This window comes from Leptosomus discolor, chromosome Z (assembly GCF_034619465.1).
Source record: "Leptosomus discolor isolate bLepDis1 chromosome Z, bLepDis1.hap2, whole genome shotgun sequence".
NCBI classification, from domain to species: domain Eukaryota; kingdom Metazoa; phylum Chordata; class Aves; order Leptosomiformes; family Leptosomidae; genus Leptosomus; species Leptosomus discolor.
Genome location: NC_141419.1, coordinates 47,197,471 through 47,218,474, shown reverse-complemented (window position 1 = coordinate 47,218,474; position 21,004 = coordinate 47,197,471). Strand labels below are relative to the sequence as shown.

Below are 21,004 nucleotides of genomic sequence, written 5' to 3'. Positions count from 1 at the left end.
GTAAGATAACACAGAGCTGACTGAAGCCATGAGAATAGCTTCTAGCTTAGCTGTGGCTGTGGTCTACTGAGGCACAGTCCCTGTTGTCACTGCAAAGTGATCATACAGTACGTCTCATATCTGTAATTGCTACCTCCCGGTAACAACAGCTGTAGCTCAGCACCTGTAATTCAAATACTGATATAGAACCTATTTCATTTGGGACTTAGAAACGTAACTCTGCTAGACTGTAATGTTACAATTTGTTTTGGAATTTTCTTTGTGTAATTAATAGAGTAATACGGATTTTTTTCCCAAGAACTTTTGATTAAAATAAAAATACAAGCCATGCAGTGACTGGGTGTAGGCATATGGCACTCAGTTTGTGCTAGGTAAGGGTTTGTACAAAGTTTGAGACATAAGCATTTGATAGAGCTAGATATTGATAAAGTTGGCTTCTTATCTTTATCATATTAGAGCTTCAATTTGGTTTACTTTCAATCTAGGCACCCCCACTCTCTGTAATCTGGGCACAATCATTATCTTTGAACTGAAGAAAAATAAGACTGCTAACTGTGTTTTGCATTCAGTGTTTAAATACATGTTTTTCATAAAATCAGAACTCTCCTTTTTCAAGTGAATAATGTCATAGTGGGAGGAAATAACAGATATATTATAGGGCCATATGGATGCAGCTCTGGAAGACATTCACTATACTGGTTCAGCTGTCAGCTATCATGGTTATTTTGCTTCCTGCTGGTGAATAATGATCTCTTTGCAGTGATATGTCTTCTTCATACTGAAATGGTATCTTTGTGAGGAGCTGAGATACGATATGTTATTATTTTTAATTTTTTATGCTTCAACATCAACTGTGCAGAAAATACGTCCAAAGGTTCATTGATCACTGAACAGACTCCCTGCTCTGATTCACAAACTGCCCTCTTTCTCCTCCTTCAAGTATCTTAAACACATTTCTTCAAGGAGCCCTTCTTGCTGCCTTCTTCTGAACATCAGCTGCCTGGAGAATTTCCCAACCTCATTTTTGTGTAGCTTTTGCCTAGTGTGTCTTTTAAACTACCTAAAATAAGGTAGGGCTTGATCTATTGTGTTTATAGAATGCCATGTTGAGTAGGGGGCTATGGAAACGACTTCTCCATAACATACTTAACCAGAACATTTGCATTTTATTTCTAGAGTGGTTGTTTCACTCCTTTTCCCCTCCCCCTCCTTGTATTACAGGATGTCCCCTAGGGTTTTATGGGAAGGACTGTGCATTGATATGTCAATGTCAGAATGGAGCCGACTGCGACCACATCAGTGGGCAGTGCACCTGCCGCACAGGTTTCATGGGGAAGCACTGCGAGCAGAGTGAGTAGGGACAGGAATTGTTTGTGCCTGATACAAAGTACTAAACCCTGAACCGACCCTCTGTTGTTTTGGCCAGTGTTGTGATACAACCTCTTGGCCTCAGTGCGTCTTTTGATGGTGAAAGAGCTTCAGGAGCTGGACCTAGTTTTTTTCCAAATGGATAAAAGCCCACAGAATTAGTTACTGAGACTGATTATGATTTTGATGGCTGTTTCTTTTAATTTGTAGCTACATGTAAGAGGCATTTGTACTACATTCTAGTTGCTTTGGACATAAAGCTAAAAAAACCCCAACAACTCTGTCATGTGAAAGTAACAAATGAATCCAAGTAACTGTCATTAGCTTAAACCACAATGAAAACTGATAGTTATAAAACTAAAGATAAGAAGTACCATATCAATCCTAGTGGATAAAATTAATCTTTGCAATGTGGTTTAACAGTACAATTGGATTATAAAAGCATAATAGATGCCACTTAGTTTTCATATGCATGTGATTCTTTATACAAGAAAATCAAGAATAACACCACCGACATCAATGGTAGTATAACATTGTACAACATTAAAAGAATAATCAGGCTTATAAGTACAGAACTGTTAGTCCAACTTTTGCTAACATTTAATGCGTTACACTGCAGTGTGAAGTAATACATTCAACCTACTATTGTGAAGGTTTAAACCGGTCTTTGGCATCAGTTTCATGCACAGGGCTTTGCTTTTGATGTGTGGAGGACACTGCGTGTTACCTATAACCAGGACTGATTTAGCTGCATCTGGATCTGAAGGGCTGTGCAATGGCCAAGATAGCATGTGTCACACCTGGTAGCACTGAAACAGAAGGGAGGGGAGGCTACCGTCCCTATAGACACACTGTATTCCCTCAGCAGTGGGTCTAGCCCCAGCTGCAACAGGAGTTATGTTTTTAAAGTCTAATGAACATTTATGGTAGATCCACCAAAATTTGGAAGTGGTTTTTTTCCTAAGAAAAATACTGTTCCAGCAAAATCTGAATGGTTTAGAGGAAAATACGTATTTCAATGAAATAATAGCTGGCAACATGTAATTATTAGTTATTTAAATTTTCTTATTCTACTGTGATGATTTCAATGTTTCACTTCAAAAGAGCAGCAATGTTTAGGAAAATATAAACTTTTTAATGTCCTCTTTTGGTGTCACAATATCAAAAAATAATTTTAAATATTTTGGCAAATCTAACTTTATTATTATGTTTTACAGATTTTGTATTTTATCCTATAATTTGATAACAATGATTTAACAATATTAAACTAAATGTTTTGGTATTTCTGAATCTGAACATCAGTTTTAAAAATTGACTTTTCATTCCAATTCAGATTTCAAAATGCCAAAATATACTATGACATGATGGTTTTTGCTCAGCCGTTGACTTCACAAGTTACAATCTTGTTTTCGTGAATGTAACCAAGAGAAGGAGAAGGTATATAAGCATGACATTCCACTTGAGTCTGGATTTATCAAGGCTGCAAGAACATTTCTCTGGCACTTATTGTGTTACATTATCTCGTAAATTATTCTAACTCAGGAATACATAAAAGATGAGTTAGATTCTTTTAAAAAGACAAAAAGAAAAACAAATTAATATCATTACAAAACTATTAAGAGATTTCAGAAAATTGAGTCTCAGAAGGTGAAGAACTACCACACTTACTTAAATCATCAGAACTACAGTAATGTTACAAGCCACACAGCAACAGAGGTGGCAGTGTAAAAGAAATAATTTTTATCAGTGGAGGATAATTCTGTACCATGCTAATTACATGATGTAGGAGACACTGATCAGTAATTAATTATTGTATTCAAATCATTCTGGGAGAGAAAAAATCATGTAAAACTCTTCCAATTAGCTTATTCTTCAAAATTTACCATTTTTCTCCTGTACGCAGTTTCTGAATGTATACATTACAGTATCAAAGTATGCTATAAGCAGCCTAGGACCAGTTTTATTTTTATATAAATGAGCAGTGTATATTAGACATTCTTATGGCCGTTATCTCTGGCTCATTTACCACATCAGCACATCTGTCATATGACATGACGCCAGCGAGATGTTTGGCTCCACTTGTATGATTACATGATTTTTCAAGCAGTGGGATCGGAGGAACCTGAGAGACCTGCCATTCTGGTGTAGAATTGGCACTTTGTCACACTTTGTCCATGTCTTCACTGTCTTCTACCCTTTTAATCTCTTTTGGGTTTTTTTTTTCCTCCCTATTTTCACTGCCTTAGTGGCAGCAACATTACAGGTAAAGGAAAATCACTCCTGAACACAGTTTTCTTCTCCTTTTCCTTCTCCTTCTCCTTTCCTGCACATATAAACATACACGCACAGAGAGGTCCTCTTAAGAAAATCTTTTCTGCAAGTCTGCCACTAATAACACGTTGCCATCTGCTGGCCATGTACAGAAACGTATGGGGTTAGTAACAAATGGTAGCATGTATGGTGCTATAGATCTGTAATACCAAAACATTTAAGAAGTAATAGCTATGTGTAATTTTTATTTGCACTTACTTTGTGCAGAATGTCCTCAAGGTACGTATGGGTATGGATGCCGGCAGATATGTGACTGTCTGAACAACTCAACCTGTGACCACATCACAGGAACATGTTACTGCAGCCCAGGCTGGAAAGGGGCCAGGTGTGATCAAGGTAAAGCCTAGATGCAATAAAATTATTATAATTGTTTTATATAGAACTCAGTATTAAATAACATCTCTGTATTATTCATTAAATTAATCTTCTAAGGCATGTGTGTTTAAATAGTCCGTTCTATGAAATTATATATCCTCTGTAGATTTTGTAAGGATTAGATGCCTCGGTGATAGTTTATTGGAGCAAAGCACTCAAGTGTAGATTGCTTGAAATGTTTTACAGTGCTGTGCTGTCCAAAGCTGCTGATAGAGTATGTAGTTTACGCTCTCAGTGCTTTTGCCTAGCGAATGTTCTTACTTTTTCAGCTCCATGAAAATGTCTCTTTCTATGAAGTTGAATGCTTTTACTTAAAGCTGGGATTGTCTTCACATTGGTTTCTGATATAGTTCTATTTTGGCATTATTAAATACAGTTCAATTAGCAGAAAGATTTAGAAGTGAAATACTGTCTTCTGCTCCTGACACATAAGCCTCTGTATTTATGCCACATATTTTAATTTCTTCTTGTATTTCAGCTGGTGTGATTATAGTTGGAAACTTGAACAGTTTAAGCCGTACCAGTACTGCCATCCCAGCTGATTCTTACCAGATAGGGGCTATAGCAGGCATCATCATTCTTGTCCTGGTTGTGCTTTTTCTGCTAGTACTGTTCATCATTTACAGACATAAGCAGAAAGGAAAAGAAACAAACATGCCCACAGTGACCTATACCCCTGCTATGAGGGTCATCAGTGCAGATTACACCATTTCAGGTAAGTGACATTTAGAATAGGATTTTTTTTCTCTATCTCTTGACTTTGCTTTTTTACCTGAGCTCTGAAGGGGTTCAGATCTGCCCCTAACAGGGCTTGAATCTGCACATTTTATCTTTTTGCATTAGCGATGGCTGCTGTGAGCAGGAACATGTCTGATTTCGAAAAGGGTATCTACAATTCTGTTTAGGAACAGGAAGACTGAGGCACTGCTCTCAACGTCCTTTTACAGTGGAGCAGCCCCTGAGACCACAGTGACAGTGGTGCCGGTGAATTGGCACACAAGACCAGTGGGACGAGATGTTAGACTTTTGTGCTTACCTTTCAGCTATCAGAGGCAGTTCACCCGAGTGCAGAAGGATGCTGCCCCAGCATCTATACCTGCTTAGTTTGTTCTGCATCATAGTTTTTTAATCTCTACTTTTGCTACTATGAATGTGGCTTACCTTGGTAAAATGTGTTAATCGTAAAGGAACAAGTGACCATACACCTTAATTTACTGTGTAACATTTTGCACCTTCCAATGTTTTTCTGCATTAAACAGTGAAAGTATGGACATTTCTATTCCCCTGTGCCTATTTTTAAACAGAATTGGAAAGTGTGGCAAAATATGGTTTCTATTGAGACTTAAAATTCAATGCCAACTGCTTGAATACAGAAAGACTGCTATAGTTGTAGAAAATCAGGATTTCACACTAGCTGTGGCAAGATTCTGTAGAGAGGCAGATAGCAGAGTGGCTCGAGTTTGAAACGAATTAAGGGAAGGGGCAATGCTCCTGAAACAAAACAGGAGTTTTTGACCTATGAAAGTGCATGTGAGTTGGGATGCAATTCGTAGATGAAACTTTAGGCAATACTGTCTTTTCCACACAGCTATTAAGGAAGGCGGCAAGTAAAGAAGCCAGCAGAAACAGTTGTATTTGTCAGAGTCAAGAAAGATGTATCAGTAAAGGTGGTGGTGCTCTTGAAGCACCAGAAAACGTTGCTGTGAACTTGATGGTAAAAGTGTTTGTAAGTAGGACAATGCTATGACTACAGAGGTGAAAGAGAGGAAGGGACCACAGCAGAAAGATAAGTTAGCAAGTAGCACTTGTGAATGCTTTTTGCTGAAAGTGAGGACATGACCAGTCAGTTACTGCTCTGTATCTCTCATTTCTTTAAATGAATGCAAGATGTTTAGATTTTTTTTTTCAAACTCTAAAACAGATTCTGAAATCAATGAAGCACTGTCAAAAACATGAGAAAGAAATATCATGTTATTTTTAGTTGTACATTTTCCTTTCTTTTTCTTTTCAGAAACCATCCCTCATAGCAATGGTGGAAATGCTAACAGTCACTATTTCTCTAACCCTAGCTATCATACTCTAACTCAATGCACTACCCCACCTCATGTCAACAACATGGACAGACTGACCCTGGCGAAGGTAAAGCATAAAAATCTTCATGCTTCTGTGTAAATTAGCCTTTGATTTATTTTACTTTGTTCCTCAATGTTTCGTATTTGGTTTATTTTTGCTTCCCTGATTATCACTGGGAAATTCAGCAACTTCCCATCAGTTTCAGTCTCTATTACCTATCTTTCTTTGATAGGCAAAAAACAATCAGCTGTTTGTGAACCTTAAAAATGTGGAACCTGGAAAACGAGGCACCATCATGGACTACACAGGAACACTGCCTGCAGACTGGAAACATGGTGGCTACTTCAATGAGCTTGGTAAGAAAAAAAAAAAAAAGAAAAGGAGGAGAATGTAAATGTTATTCATTGTGTTTGGGATGGATTGGAAATCAGGGATGTTTTCCTGGTTCTCCACTCAGGGTAATGCCAGGCTTGTCAGACTGTGTGTGAGGTTCAGGATTATGGGTTTGACCTTCCTTTAAGATCAAAGATAAAAAAGCAAGTCCCTGTGAGGAACGGTGAATCAGTCTGATGCTCAATGCAGACATGATATGCAAAATATCTCATATAATTTTTATAAAAAGATTTGCTTATTAATTAGTTTCATAAAACAACGGGTATTGTATAATAAGGGTCAGCTTTGGCAAAATTACATATTCTTATTAAATAAATGAGAAGTTGTGTATATCCTTTTGGTTTTTTTAATCCCCACCAAATGGAATCAAGGCTTTAAGAAGTAGTCTCTCATCATCTGAGCTGCTTCAGATGAAAATTCTAGGAACATCTTCCCAGCTAAGCCTCCTATTTGCTAAAATACACAGCATTGTCTTTAAGAAGAAATATTTCCAAGAAGTGATGAGAGCTGCTGTATTCTGCTTTGTGCTGTCTTTTGCTGTCTTTTCATCCTTTCCCAATTTCATGCATTCCACAAAGGCTGGGTTGCACTAACTGAATCTCTGACCAGATTTTAAAAGGGACTTTCACCGCCAGTGTAATTTAGATAGTTTAATGACCCTCATTTCTGGTCCTTATCGATAGCAGATTCTGGGAATCAGAACAACACTATGTAGCTTTTTTTTTTCCTGGTCATCCTTAATCTTGGTCTAACCACAATTCAGGCTCAGATCTGGGTTTTTTTTAGAAAAGGGTTTCAGTCATAATGTTCAATGTTCAACTTTACATTTTCTTAGAGCATTCGTACTAGCACTTGAGACTCCTAAGAGATACTGGCTGCCGTTAACTGCAGTAGATGTTGAGTAACAGGGGGATTCTAGAGGACTGGATGAATGCCGGTATTACATGTTTTCCAGAAGATCAAAGAGGATTACTTGCATAACTCTAGGCTGGTGACCTGGACATTAGTCTTGGTAAAAAAAAAACAGAACAGCTGACATAAGATTTAATAAATAAAGATGGAGTAAGAATAAAATTAGTTGGTTTAGGTCTCCTCAAATAACATAATTTTGTTTTTGGAAACCATGAATTTTGTTTAAAGAGTTATTGTATAGATAAAATTATTTTAGGCTTTTGTAAAGGTTCTAGCATAGTACAATACAATCTGATCTAAAAAAATAGCATTTTGTAATATCAGTCAAAGCTATTGAATGGATTAGTAACCAGATAAGCGCCAGGTCTTTGAAGACAGTTAACAGGCATTGCTGACTGCTGATGTTTATACTGAGATTTATATGGGAGAAAACTGTTGCTAACAGATAATTGCAAAGATGTAGACTTAGATGCTAGGTGTTTAGGCCATTCCTATATGTCAACGGACCGGAACAGAGTGACCTTGGACAACACAATGGGAGTGATTAACTTTGGAAGCAAAGTACCAAGAACTGGAGTGAACTTTGCATACCTTGAGATTTTCAGGTCAAGATGGGGTATATTTCTGGTAGATACAGTTTATCCAGACAAAAAGTATGCTTTGATCAAATGGCAGTTATTAAGGCTCATTCAAGAGTAACTGGGGGAAACGTAACAGCCTGTGACGTATGAGGTCAAACAAGATAGTTTAATGGTCTCTTGTGACCTTAACCACCTTCCCTGTTTGGGAAGCTACTGTTTGAAAATGAGCAAGCAAATACAAATAATGCTTCTGTAACCCTATGCTAGGCAGTTTCACAGTGCGTGTAAGAGAATTATTCTGCTAAGGCAGAAATTAGTCCCAAAGCAATTTTTAAAGCTTTAGAAGCTGTTCTCTAATAACTTTTATTTGATTTTAAAACTACTCTGTTTTTTATATCATTTTTCTCAGGTGCTTTTGGACTTGATAGGGGATATTTGGGAAAGTCCCTGAAAGGTGAGGTTATTTTCTCGTGCATTTAGATGGAGTGACATAGACATTCAGTTTACTCTTCTAAATTATCTTTGGTTTCTGTGTGAAGAGAATATAAAATAATTTTGGACTAAATAATTCCTAGATGCTGAATCAATGCATGCAGTTTGTATGTCTTTTTTTTTTTCTTTTTTGGGGGAGTTTGTTTTTTAAAAAAAAAAACAACCAACAAACCAAGCCTTTCTAAGTCTCCTATGTGCCACATAGATCAAATGTTTCTGTAATGCTTGAGTCACAAAATGGCTCTATTCTGGACAGCAGAAGGGGGATGGCCCTTGAATTCAGCCTAGTGAGCTGGGTGAGGACTTGTGCTGCCTCTGATGACAGGCTTTAAAAGACCCAGTCCCTCTTGCAACTGGTATGAGTTGCATGCAGTTGCAACTGCAACATGCAATGTAGGACTGCGCGACTACAAGCCTGCAGTGCTTCATCACATTCGCTGCAGGCCTTTGGAAAGGGTATCAAAAGATGAATACATAGAGAGGAATGAAAAGCTTCAGAAATTCAGGGTAGCAATGATATTTTGATCTTTTGAATTACCTAGTTTTCTTATTAAAACATCATACTGGACCATACTGGTGTCTGTCACTATTTTTGTTATATGATTAAGGTATGCCAAGGTTGATTAGAATGCCTGGATATCCAAACAATGAAAAAAGTTTAGCTAAGTCGTTATGAATAATGAGTTAAATATGTAGACAAAAGCAGCGCGTTTGTCACCTTGTGTATAATACAGGACAATTAAGTTGAAGGAGTGATTTATTATACCTGACATTTCCTGGTTTTGGAGGATTAGGGGAAGCCAAATTAAAAATATCTTAAAGGAGTCACAAAATTATGAGCACCTATCCACTGACAGGTTCATCAAGGTCAGTCTCACGCTGGATATTCAGTCAGGAACAAGCTGTGAAAGTCTCAGCTCTAAAGCTGAAATAACACAGAATATCACAAAACAGCACAGAGAACAAAGTAACATGGGCACCACAAAATTTTCGCCAGCATAAGAAAATATATCTTCTCTTAAACTAGTTACCTGTCCTTCAGTTAAATCCTACAGTGACAAGCCACCTGATGTTTCCTTTTCAGTTCTCCTATGCACAACTTACAAACTTCTAAGAAGCTGGTTACTCCTTTAGTGTGGCTGCATACTCAAACTGCGCACCATGCAGGACATCCCTAGAAGTCACCTTACCAACTGCCCAGACATTGCTATGGGGAGCAGTCTTAGATCACTTATTTTAGTAGTGTCCTGAGTTCAGCACTTGGGAAGGCAAAAATATTCTGAAATGCCTATCAGAAACTGATTCTACACATTACCTGTGTTTAATGATAGCTGCTATTTTAACTAGAATTGAAGGTGCTCAGACTTTGCAACAGGAGTTTGCTGATGGCAAGACCAAGTCCATAAAAGATCATAGCAGTAGAGGTGCTTTCCTTAATTGCTGTATAACAATTTTGAAGTGTTATGACTGGTTTCCATTTAAGTATTCATTTATGAGTGACTTCTTAGAACTCAAAATTAAAAAATGCCCTGTTCAGTAGTGATGTCCACAGTATATAGCAAGCTTGATAGAGTAATATATTTCTTTTTGCAGATCTAGTGAAGAACTCAGAATACAATTTAAGTAACTGCTCATTAAGTAGTTCTGAGAACCCATACGCTACTATAAAAGACCCACCAGCTCTTGTACCAAAAAGTTCCGAATGTGGGTATGTTGAAATGAAGTCACCAGCATGCAGGGACTCCCCATATGCTGAGATCGCTGGCTCTGCTACAGCCAATAAGAATGTTTATGAAGTTGGTAAGTACGAATTCTACTTTTAGATGTTGAAGGTTAAGGGCAAAGAGCACAGGACTTTTTTTCCTGTGAATCAGTTTAATCAAAACACATGAAAAATCACTGAAAAAAAATGATGATGCATTCAGATTCTGTTTTCTGCTTCAAAGATATAACAAGAATCTCATTCTTTTGAGATAAGTGATGTAATTCACAAAAACAGAGTTTGAAATGCCTTTAGGTCTGTTCTATAACCTAGAGGTACTTCTGAATTTCTCTGGTTTGAAAGCATTTCTTTAAACAGCATAAGATAAGCTTAGCGGTTGATTGCAGTATAGTTCAATGCTAGATTAGGCTAAGTACTGAACGCATCTGAAGTAAGTGTATGGAAGGATAGAAAAGATCTGTTTCCTCCTTTTGATTAGAAAAAAGAGCGTCTTCACCCACAGACATAGTATTTTGCTGATACGGGTGCTATCTAGTTACTGCATTACTGTAGTTACAGAAAACTTTGGGGTCTTGTGGAATGGTAGTTAATCCTAATGGTCTCTAGACTAGGATAAAGTGCATGTCACCTGTCATAGGACACCATTTTGCTTTTCTGTTCCCAATTAGAGACTCCCCTGAAATCCATCAATATCCCTGTTGTGTTTCTAATGATTTTTATAAAATCTTAATTAAAAGCCCCAAATTTGGGCTTTTTTTAGTTTGTCCACACACAAAGAAAAGATGCTGGTCTACTGGCTTCTGTCAGTAAATATACTCATGTCAGGGTCCTGCTGCAAGCCCACAGGTGTAACTTAGTGTAAAGCCAAAACACCTTAACATCAACCTTTGTTTCTACACCTGCATTTCAGAACTCAGCATGACAAGGAAACTTTATACTGAAGCAGAAAGAAGAGGATATTTTGTTATGCAAACTGAAATGAAATACACCATTTTCCTTCTGTTCACTGCTTCTAGTGTTGAATGTATGTGCTTTCTTTTATCACAGAACCTACTGTGAGTGTTGTCCAGGGATCATTCAGCAGCAGCGGACGTTTCAGCCAGGATCCTTATGATCTTCCAAAAAACAGCCATATTCCTTGTCATTATGACTTGCTACCAGTTCGAGATAGCCCCACATCCTCTGCGAAGGAGGTCAGCAGTGAATGACCACAAAAGCTGATGTGTAGCACAGTAGGACTCTCAAGGGGCAAAGTGGCATGGTTGTGCTCCTTCCTCTAGTTTACCATCATATTTGGCTCCTAATCTGTCCAGCAGACAATTGCTGTACATTAAACAGTATCTCAAGGTGAGGTTTGTATTGTGTATTCAAGTGACAGATGGACAAATGCCACACTCTGGGGATCCTGATCATTCTTTTTTTCATGGCAGTAAATTTTATAGAAACCGGTATGCAACACATTTATACTGTAATATACTGGCTTAAAAATATTAGTTTGCAGATCAGTTTTTATAACATCCCATTTCAGCAACTTTAAATATAGACTTCATGTCTGGCATGTTTCAGAGTAGAAGTATTCCCAGGACAGTGCAATTTACCAAATACCACTTTGTTCAGGTGATGTGATTTACTAGTTATGTAGAAGAAAAACTGCCTTGCCAAATTTTACCTTGCATTCTAATCTTTAGCCAAGACATACTAAGAAACAAGATCTGATGGGGATAAGCACAATACTGCAGTTGTTTGGGAAATCCATTATCAGGCTTTTTTGTCTATTACTGGTGGTGGGTATACCTTGCTTGAATAGTTTTGGAGATAAAAGCATTGAAGCATTGCATACATCAATATTACATGATGCCTCAAGATCTCTTGGTACTCCAGACCCAGCACCAGTCTTCAACAAATCTTTTGCTACCGTTGAACTCCGTATGTTGCAGTTCTGACCACTATTTCTGCATACACAACTAATAATCCGTAACATATCAGTAATTACTTCATAAAATATGTAAATTAAATCAGCTTATTTTTGTCACCATGGACTGATTATGTAAGGAGTGGACAAAGGTGATGACTGCTGTAAATCTTAACTGCAAGTAAAGGTTTACATTTTATAAACAGGTAGTAATAATGACTGTAATATAGGATAAAAATAGTAAAGTGTTCTGATTTTTTTCTTAGAAATAACTAAGCAATCTCTGTGCATACTTGCTAAAAAGGCACCTTTTCTTTTTTATAGTTGATGTAGGGAAACATGCTTAAGCTGGTCTTTTGCATTGCTAATATTGTGACACATGTACCCCCCATTCTTCATTAACTTTTGTCTCCATTTTTATGCTGTGTGTCTGTGTTTCTAGTGATCTAGCTTGTAATTGCAAAAATATTCTACTGTATGTCCATTTCTTTTGCATTTTTGCCAACTGGCCTTTATTTTGTCTGGTTAAAGGGACCTCTGGACAGAGGGAAAGAGATTATTAAAGTAAGAATTCGCGTCATACTGATCTCCAACAGGGGTGGTTAGCTAATACATAATAGTTTAACTTAATGAATTAATTGGGAAAAAATAATCAAGGTGGGTTTGTCGATGATAATAACAAGAATGCAGAAGAAATTTTTAAAAACAGTCCTCTTTGAAGTATAGCTTATTCTAGTGACTGTAGGGATGGAGACCATCTTTCCAAAAGGCTCCTTTCTCTCCCTCCAAAACTATCTGATACAAACGGCGCAATGTGGCGGAAATGAAATTTGCCAAGGTATCCATCCATTGAAGCAAAATTGTCCCACAGACACATCAGCCTAAGAATAAAGTGGTTGATATAGACCGGACATTCTCTTTCAGTGGAGAGTTACCTTTAGAAACCTAAAAATGATGTGGCAGTATTACTTCCAGCTGCTGCTGATGTCAGTGATTCCACCTGCTAACATGCTTCTAACAACTCCGGCAGGCTTTTTCACCCTGCCCTGATGGTGACTCTGTAGCTTCTTGTGAATAGCTTGTCCCAAGGGTTGGTATATCCCTGATGGATAGAGAAAAGATAACAGGCAGTTGCATCATATGACATACAATGGGAAGCACTAGTCCTCTCTTTTTTTCTGTCTTGGGGTCACATTTTAGCACAGGAGACCTGTGATATACTATAATGATGTGAAGAGCAGTCAACAGGTCAAGACTTTGGTGTATGTGCTCTCCAGCTTAGCACAGGGAGTGCCACAATCGTTTTTATCTTTACATCTGGACTGCAATACAGTCTGAGACAAAGAATTAACACTATTGTGACAGCATTGATATATTCCTAAGAAAATCATAGCCAGTTGCCTTTGGAATACTAAATGCAACAGAGTATCAACTGGAGAAAAAACTGAAAAAAGCTGTAAAATTTTGTTTAAATGAACCCCACAGCTGAAATAGAAATACAATTTGCTTTTATTTGTTGTCACTGAAGTGGTGGTGAGAGGTCTGCATCCAAAGATGTTGCAGACGTGCCTAAGCCTGAGAATGTGTATGCCTGTACAAAGTGCCCTGTAACATTCTTGGTTCTCACTGGCTGTAAGCACTGGCTGTTTTGCAGTTCACTGGGCATTTCCTGTATATCCTTGGAATAAATAATTTGATTATCTTTGGATTTTGCAACTGCAGAAATTAACTCCAAGATTTCAAAAGCCAGTCACCATTTAATCTCTCTGTAAGTATTGATTTGGTTTGTGTGCGTATAGGTAACATTAGAGGTACTCCTATGTACGTGTGTTTGTACTGTGTGAAACAGACTTTAAAATAAAACCTTTCTTCTTTGAAGCCATGAATAGCAAATGCTGTATTTGGCAATTGTGAGCTCACAAAAATTTATTTTCTTACTCTGTGTAGAATTTGGAGACCACTAGGAAAATTAATCTTCATTATATAAACAGTTCTTTATATGAACAAGTGAACAGCAGAATAAATTATATTTGTTTGAAAATTTTCGGTATGTCACATATCCTCAAGTGATATATTCAGCCAAATATTCATAAAACCAGATGAGTTTCTGATAATTTTGTCTATTGTGTGTGTTCTAAATACACACATTACCAAAGTCTGCCTTTCTATATGTGGGTAAAACTCCTGCTGTGTATTCAGCATAAGCAATGTCTGCATATATCTGAGCTGGATTTGCAATACATAAAGGTCAAGTAAACGTCTTGCGAATTTACTTCAGTGAATGATTGTTGGTAGACACTCAGAAAACAGATTGCCTGCAGGGGTAATATGTTCTTGTCAAATGATAGCTGTGTATCATTCCAGAGTGAAAATGCACATGGGACTTGCATTAGCAATCCTGCTGCCTCCTGTATGGCTCGGGAGGATTGCTCTGGAGTACACTCTGCTGTCAATTTAAGAGATCCTCAACTCTGTCTATGACTGTCACATAGCCCTTTCTGTAGATCCCAGGATGCTCTTTAGAGAACTTACATATTTCTGAACATGAATACGATGTTGTGGTGGGAATTTAATGAGTAAGTTGATACAATAATTTTAGCAAACACCTTCTTCTGAGAGAATTGGCTTCAGCACAGACAGGAATGGAAAGAGATGCCTTGCCTCTGTATAGTCACATTACAATAGGGAGAAACATAGCATTGAAAATGGAGATAGCTATCCCCTAGCGACTTGTCATCAGTTTAATAAAGTGCAAAATGCTGCACAAAGTTAATAGCTGATTTTAAAGTAAGTAGTGAGTATAAACTTTAGGTTTTAAATAATGTAGGCATATTAATTCTGGTCATTTAGAAACATAATGAATCTTTTTACTCTATCAAAGATTTTTAATCACAACACACTGTAACACATAAAATTTGTCCTTATCTTGATCTACCCAGAGAACTCCAATTAATTTTAATTGGAGATACACATGCAGATTACAGGGGAAAGATTTCACTGTAGCTACACTTTCTGCTGAGACAATCTGCAAAGTCAAGTTAATATTGAAGTGAAGTTAGGATAAAACAAAATCAGAAGTGGGAAATGTGTTACTTGAAATCTATTGGATTTTCCAAGTACTGTGACTACAATTGAATTTTTTATTAGATATGTGTCCAAATAATAATTTTATACTGAAGCTCTAAAGTCCAGACTGAAGAATACAGAGCTAAATTTCACAAAAATGCTTTATATTAAAGATTGTATATATAGTAGTTTAAATGACTGAAAACAAATGGGTGCATGTTTATTAATTACTGAACAGAAAAATTTGGTACACTCATACTAGTGCTAGAGCACTGAACCTAACTCTTCTATCTTCAGTTTTTTAGCCCACAAAACTTCACTTTGATATGCTTGAACTGTAATATATATTTTAAAGGAAACCTATCAAGTATACCTGGCTTTTTTTCTTAGCTGTAACAAAAAAGTGTTTTGCTGTGAAAATATATCTATTTTCCAAAGATGACTGATGTTCATCATTTTGCCATTCACTACCATTTATTTCACTTCACATACCTGTAGGTTTATGTAATAAAGTTTCTAATGAAAGATGGGAAATGCTTTGAAATTTTTTCCTTTGCTTTTCATTTGCGTAGGATGGATCTTGAAATAGCATGGGAGTTACAAAAAATGTTATCCTTGCCCATGCTGGACGACCAAGTAGTGTATTTCATTTTCCCTGTTATAGAAAGCAAATAGTTTTTGAGATACTTTGCAGAAAATCACTACTGCCTGTTCCTGCAGGAATTAATTCTGTAAACGGGGTGATACTTTCAGACCTCTCTCTTGAATCCTTAAAGCTTTAACCTTGAGAAAGATGGGGAGCTGAGTTCCCAAAAGCAAGGCATTTCCTGTTTATAGTAGGATAATAGCCTTGGATTAAACATTAAAAAGCCAGTAACCAAAGAACAAGCACAGCATAAAAGGGCATAACATACTGTAATTTCTATTTTGTAACTGACCTCCTAAGATGAATGTAAAAACACTGTTTACAGATAGATGGTGTGGGAAGTTGTTCTTGACTATCAGTTTGATCAAAGATGAGAGATTTGCCATGAAGAACTAATCATAGAATCATAGGAACATAGAATGGTTTGGGTGGGAAGGAAAGAAAGATAGGAGAAAACCTGTGAGAGCAAGGCAAGTGCTGCCAGTGACCCAACGTGGGAAGAAGCAGGGGAGCCCAGAGGGCTGGCCAGCAGTGCTGGGGTGCAGGGAGAGCCTGTGGCACCTTGTCCTGCAGCCTCCCAGGGAGGCACGAGGTGTTATCCAATGAACCCTCTTGCTGCATGTGCCTGGAGAGGCCTGCCATGGCCAGAGTGACCTGACGGGTGCTGGGAAGACACGGCCGAGGCCTCGGTGACTGTCGTCAAACACCAATGCAGAGCACGAGGCAAGAGATGGGGGGATGGAGGGGGCAGTGGCGTTGGGGTAACCTCAGAAGCATGTGCTGGGGCTGCAGTGCTCCTGGGGCGAGCCCCATGGGTGAGGATGGCCCATGGGTTCTGTTGCCACCAAGGCATGGACTGCGATGTCACCGAGTGAGGGATTGTGACCAGGCGCTCCTCGCTGCTGGTATCCAGGTGCTGAGTCCCACCCAGCTGGTTTCTGCCCACACTCTGGCTGAGCAGCACACGAGGCTGGAGTGTTGAGCAAAATCTTGGTGCTGGTGTCCTGCCCGGGGAGCTGCTCCTTGCAGCTCTCCGTGCCCAACGCCAGAGCCATCAGAGGATTAGCCCTGGCCCTGCCAGCTTCAGGCAGCCGGGGCACCCAGGAGGCGCGCTCGCAGCAGCAGAGGTGAGCTGGGCAGGGACACCTCATCCCGGGGAGCTGGAAAGGTGTCCTTCTTGAGGGCTCTGGGCATTTCTGCCACCCCTCCCCAGGCCAGACAATGACCATGGCCTCTCTTCCTTTTCTAGCGTGACACCGGCTGCTGCAGCAGCAGTGACAGGGAGCGGCTCAACATCCCCAGCTCCCTCCAGCCCACCATAGCAAGTGGAGAGCATGGCCACGGAGCTGGAGAATCGCTGTCCCATATGCCTGGACAGCTGGGAGGAGGCCAGCTTTGTGCTGCCGTGCCTCCACCAATTCTGCTACCCCTGCATCCTGTGGTGGGCTGAGAGCAAGCCCCAGTGCCCCCTCTGCAAAAGGAATACAGCATCACAGAATGGTAGGAGTTGGAAGGGACCACTGGAGATCATCCATTCCAACCCCTCTGCCAAAGCAAGTTCACCTACAGCAGGTTACAAAGGAAAGCATCCAGGCGCGTTTTGAATATCTCCAGGGAAGGAGACTCCACAACCTTCCTGCGAAGCCTGCTCCAGTGCTCTGTCACCCTTAATGTAAAGAAGTTTTTCATCACATCAGGTGGAACTTCCCGTGCTCCAGTTTGTGCCCATTGGCCCTTGTCCTGTCACTGGGCACCACTGAAAAGAGCCTGGCGGCATCCTCTTACCTCCATCACGCACTCAGTGTGGCCGGATGATGACTTTGAGGAGCATGTCGTAACACCATCTGCAGCACCGTCAGTGATCAGCTGCCAGACAGGAGGAGCTCCTGGACACCCAGCTCCACATGATCTATGTTGCCCTGCAGCATCTCAGCCATAGGCTGCATGGCTGGTGCCCAGTTGTCGTCTGGGTGGCCTCTGTCCCCAAGTCTGGGTATTCCTCTTCTGAGAAGACCCAGATCTGCTCCAGTCCCTGCTGCCCTGGCTGTGACAGGAGCTGCAGCTGATCTTTGGGAGTGACCGCTAGGAAACAGCAGCAGCGCAGAGGCTCATCCTCTCCAACCTGCACGTCTTTGGTCTGGATGAGGAAACTCTGTTCTGGCTGCTGCAGGCTGCCCCAGCAGTTTCACGAGGAGCTTTGTGCGCTGGCTGTTTCACCATTGTAGACTTGTGCAGTGGGGAAGCCCAATGTTGGATGGCTCCACAGCTGCTCCCAGCCCTTCTGCCTCCTGAGTACAGTCTCCTGCCCCCAGTCCAGCCCTCTCCAGCAGCCCTGACAGATCTGAGGCAGAAGAGCTCCCCCGCACTTCTACAGCTGCCCTTCATGGGGATCCCAGAAGCCTGCCCTCTGCCCCTGTTCCTATCCCCGGGGAGCAAGAAGAGCCCCAGGAGGAGCCTGAGGAGCCCATGGCACATCCATCTGCTCCCAGCCAGAGTACAGAACGCTCTCCTGGGAGGCCCCAGCGACCCCCAAAGAGGAGGGCTGGCAGCCCTGAGGCCTCTTCACCTCCAAACAAGAGGCTGCCCCACTGCCAACAGTAGGAGGGTGCTGGGCCAGCAGCTGGGCACCTGCCATCCCCAAGGGGGCCAGGACACTGTCATTTTTAGTCCAGCTCTAATGATCAAATAATACAATAAATGTATGAAAACTACAGAAATAGTCTTGGTATTTCTAACAATGCAGTTGGCATTTCTATCCCCACCGGAGTTGGTTTCTCATGTGCCAGAAATGGCTACCAAGAGGACTTGGTCCATACTCTCCCCAGGGGCAGAAGCGAGGATGACTGTCCTGGAGTTCCTCAGGACCGTCCTCTTGCCTTTTTTAAAGATGGGGTAGAACATTTGGTGCTCTCTAGTCTTCAGTGTCTCCTCCAAGCTCCACAACCTTTCAAAGATGACAGAGAGTGGCCTCACAGTGACATCAGCTAGCTTATTCAACACCATCAGACAAATCCCATCAGAGTTGATGGACTTGTAGTAGACAAAATCTCGTAGGAGACCCCTGAGTTGAATGTCCTTGGATACTGGAATTCCTCTGCTCTGTAAGGCTCAGGACCACACACCTTCCTAACCTCCCCCAGGATCCTGAACTCCTCTGTAACAGGATCATTACAGTCATGGTTCCTATTCACTGTCACAGCCCTGCCCAATTCTTCCTTGTTCTTAATTAGCGCGTCCAGGACAGCATCACTCCAGGTCGGCCCATCCAGCATCTGTGTTATCCCTGACACCCTCCAGAAATCTCCCTCCTGGACTTTCCCTTGCAGCAGGTGTCAGGAAGCTTGAAGTGCCCCAGGAGAACCAGTGCCAGGAACACTGTAGTTCTGTGTCCACATGTGGTGCTCTAGCTCAAAGCTAGAAACATCATAAAACAAGTAAAGGGTGTTTTTTTGTTGTTTATTTGGTTGAGAGTTTTTTTGTCGTTATGATTCTACAATAAAGTATGAAGGGTCAGAACCCCCTCTTCTGAAATGGGATGTCTTCCAGGCCCCAGTGTGAATGTATTTGTCATCAGTTTAAACCTATTTGGTCTTTGGTCAGCATGGCCATTCGGGATTTCTGCATCTGTACCGTAATCAGGCACAGTAATTGTACTCATCTTGGCTTTCATTTTGTGAGACTGAATATGCCAAGTTTCTGCAGTTTTGCCTTCTTTCCTACAATTATTTTAGTTGTCCTTCTCTGCACCTGTCCCAAATCAATTTAATCTTTCTTGGACTTGAACTGGACCCTACAGACACCTCACTAGTACAAGTTGTGCTTTTGGATCTCGCTTTGCACCTGCACTGTTAAAACACTTGCCCTTCTCACAGCAGTCTTCTCAAGTCACTTGTAGGTATGTTAGAACCAGTTAGGCACACTTGCCGGAGTGTCTTGGCAGTTTTCAATCAGTGATCAGAAGCTTAGAGCAGAAATTTTTGCTGTTGTAGATGAGAAAGGTAGGAGAAAAGCCATGAAGGTGAGCCAAGTGCTGCCAGTGACCCCCCCCGGGAGGAAGCAGGGGAGCCCAGAGGGCTGGCCAGCAGTGCTGGGGTGCAGGGAGAGCCTGTGGCACCTTGTCCTGCAGGCTCCCAGGGAGGCACGAGGTCTTATCCAATGAACCCTCTTGCTGCATGTGCCTGGAGAGGCCTGCCATGGCCAGAGTGACCTGATGGGCCCTGGGAAGACACGGCCGAGGCCTCGGTGACTGTCGTCAAACACCAACGCAGAGCACGAGGCAAGAGATGGGGGGATGGAGGGAGCGGTTGTGCTGTGGTAACCCCAGATCCACATGCTGGGGCCACAGCACTGCTGGGGTGAGCACCATGGGTGAGGATGGCATGTTGTGATTTCCCTGAGTGACGGCTTCCAGGGTCAGTGGGGGATGTAACAGAAATTATCCTAACTAAAATATTCTTAAAGTCCCTTAATTAGAAACCTAGGAAAGGGTGCTGGATGGGTCGTTAAGGCTGTAAAACTCGAGTCCCTCACGCACTGCTTCGCCCTCAGAGCTCATGGCCAGATTTAGGGCGTTTGCGCACCGCCCTAACCCGCGGCGCCGCGCCGGGCAGAGTCCGTTGGTCCGCCCCGCCCCGCCCCGCGCGCCCCTCTTGCGGCGCCCCGCGGCCCCTCCCCGCGGCCGCCCGCGAACGTGGCAAACGAGGTGCCCAACTCCGCGGTGCCGCCATTTTGGAGGCAGGGCGTGAGCCGGGCGAGGGGCGCGAGGGGCACGCCGGGCGCGCAGCAGCAGCCCCCGCCCAGGGCCGAAGGATGCGCCGCCCGACACCGCGGCTGCCGAGCTGCGCGGCAGCAGCGCGCCAGCAGCGGCACGAGGCACGCCCCACGCGCTGCCGCCGGGCAGCTCCGCAGGAGACGTGGCAGTGCGGGGCGGGGCTGGTGCGGCGCATGACGCGTGCGCGGCGCCGCTACGGCTGCTGGGAGCTGTAGTTAGCGGCGGAGCCTGTCGGCCTCCCCATTCATCGCCGGCGGGTTGCGGGTCGCGGTTTCCCCGCGAGGCGAGCGCGGCCGGCTGGGCCGCGGCGGGGGCAGACGGCAGGCTCTGGCGCTCGGGCTCGGCGAGGCCTTCTGTCGTG

The 21,004-nt window shown here is 41.7% G+C and overlaps 1 protein-coding gene across 1 annotated transcript in view; it reads left to right on the top strand.

Moving 5' to 3' along the window:
- The window catches only part of MEGF10 (multiple EGF like domains 10), an 81,478-nt gene extending 70,022 nt beyond the window's left edge, over positions 1-11,456 (top strand). Inside the window, exons 18-25 of the mRNA XM_086478927.1 lie at positions 1,222-1,350; positions 3,907-4,035; positions 4,553-4,789; positions 6,086-6,213; positions 6,380-6,503; positions 8,443-8,487; positions 10,119-10,325; positions 11,296-11,456. Coding sequence (XP_086335053.1) covers positions 1,222-1,350; positions 3,907-4,035; positions 4,553-4,789; positions 6,086-6,213; positions 6,380-6,503; positions 8,443-8,487; positions 10,119-10,325; positions 11,296-11,456 — 1,160 coding nt within the window. The remainder of the gene's footprint in view (positions 1-1,221; positions 1,351-3,906; positions 4,036-4,552; positions 4,790-6,085; positions 6,214-6,379; positions 6,504-8,442; positions 8,488-10,118; positions 10,326-11,295) is intronic.
- The last annotated feature ends 9,548 nt before the right edge of the window (positions 11,457-21,004 follow it).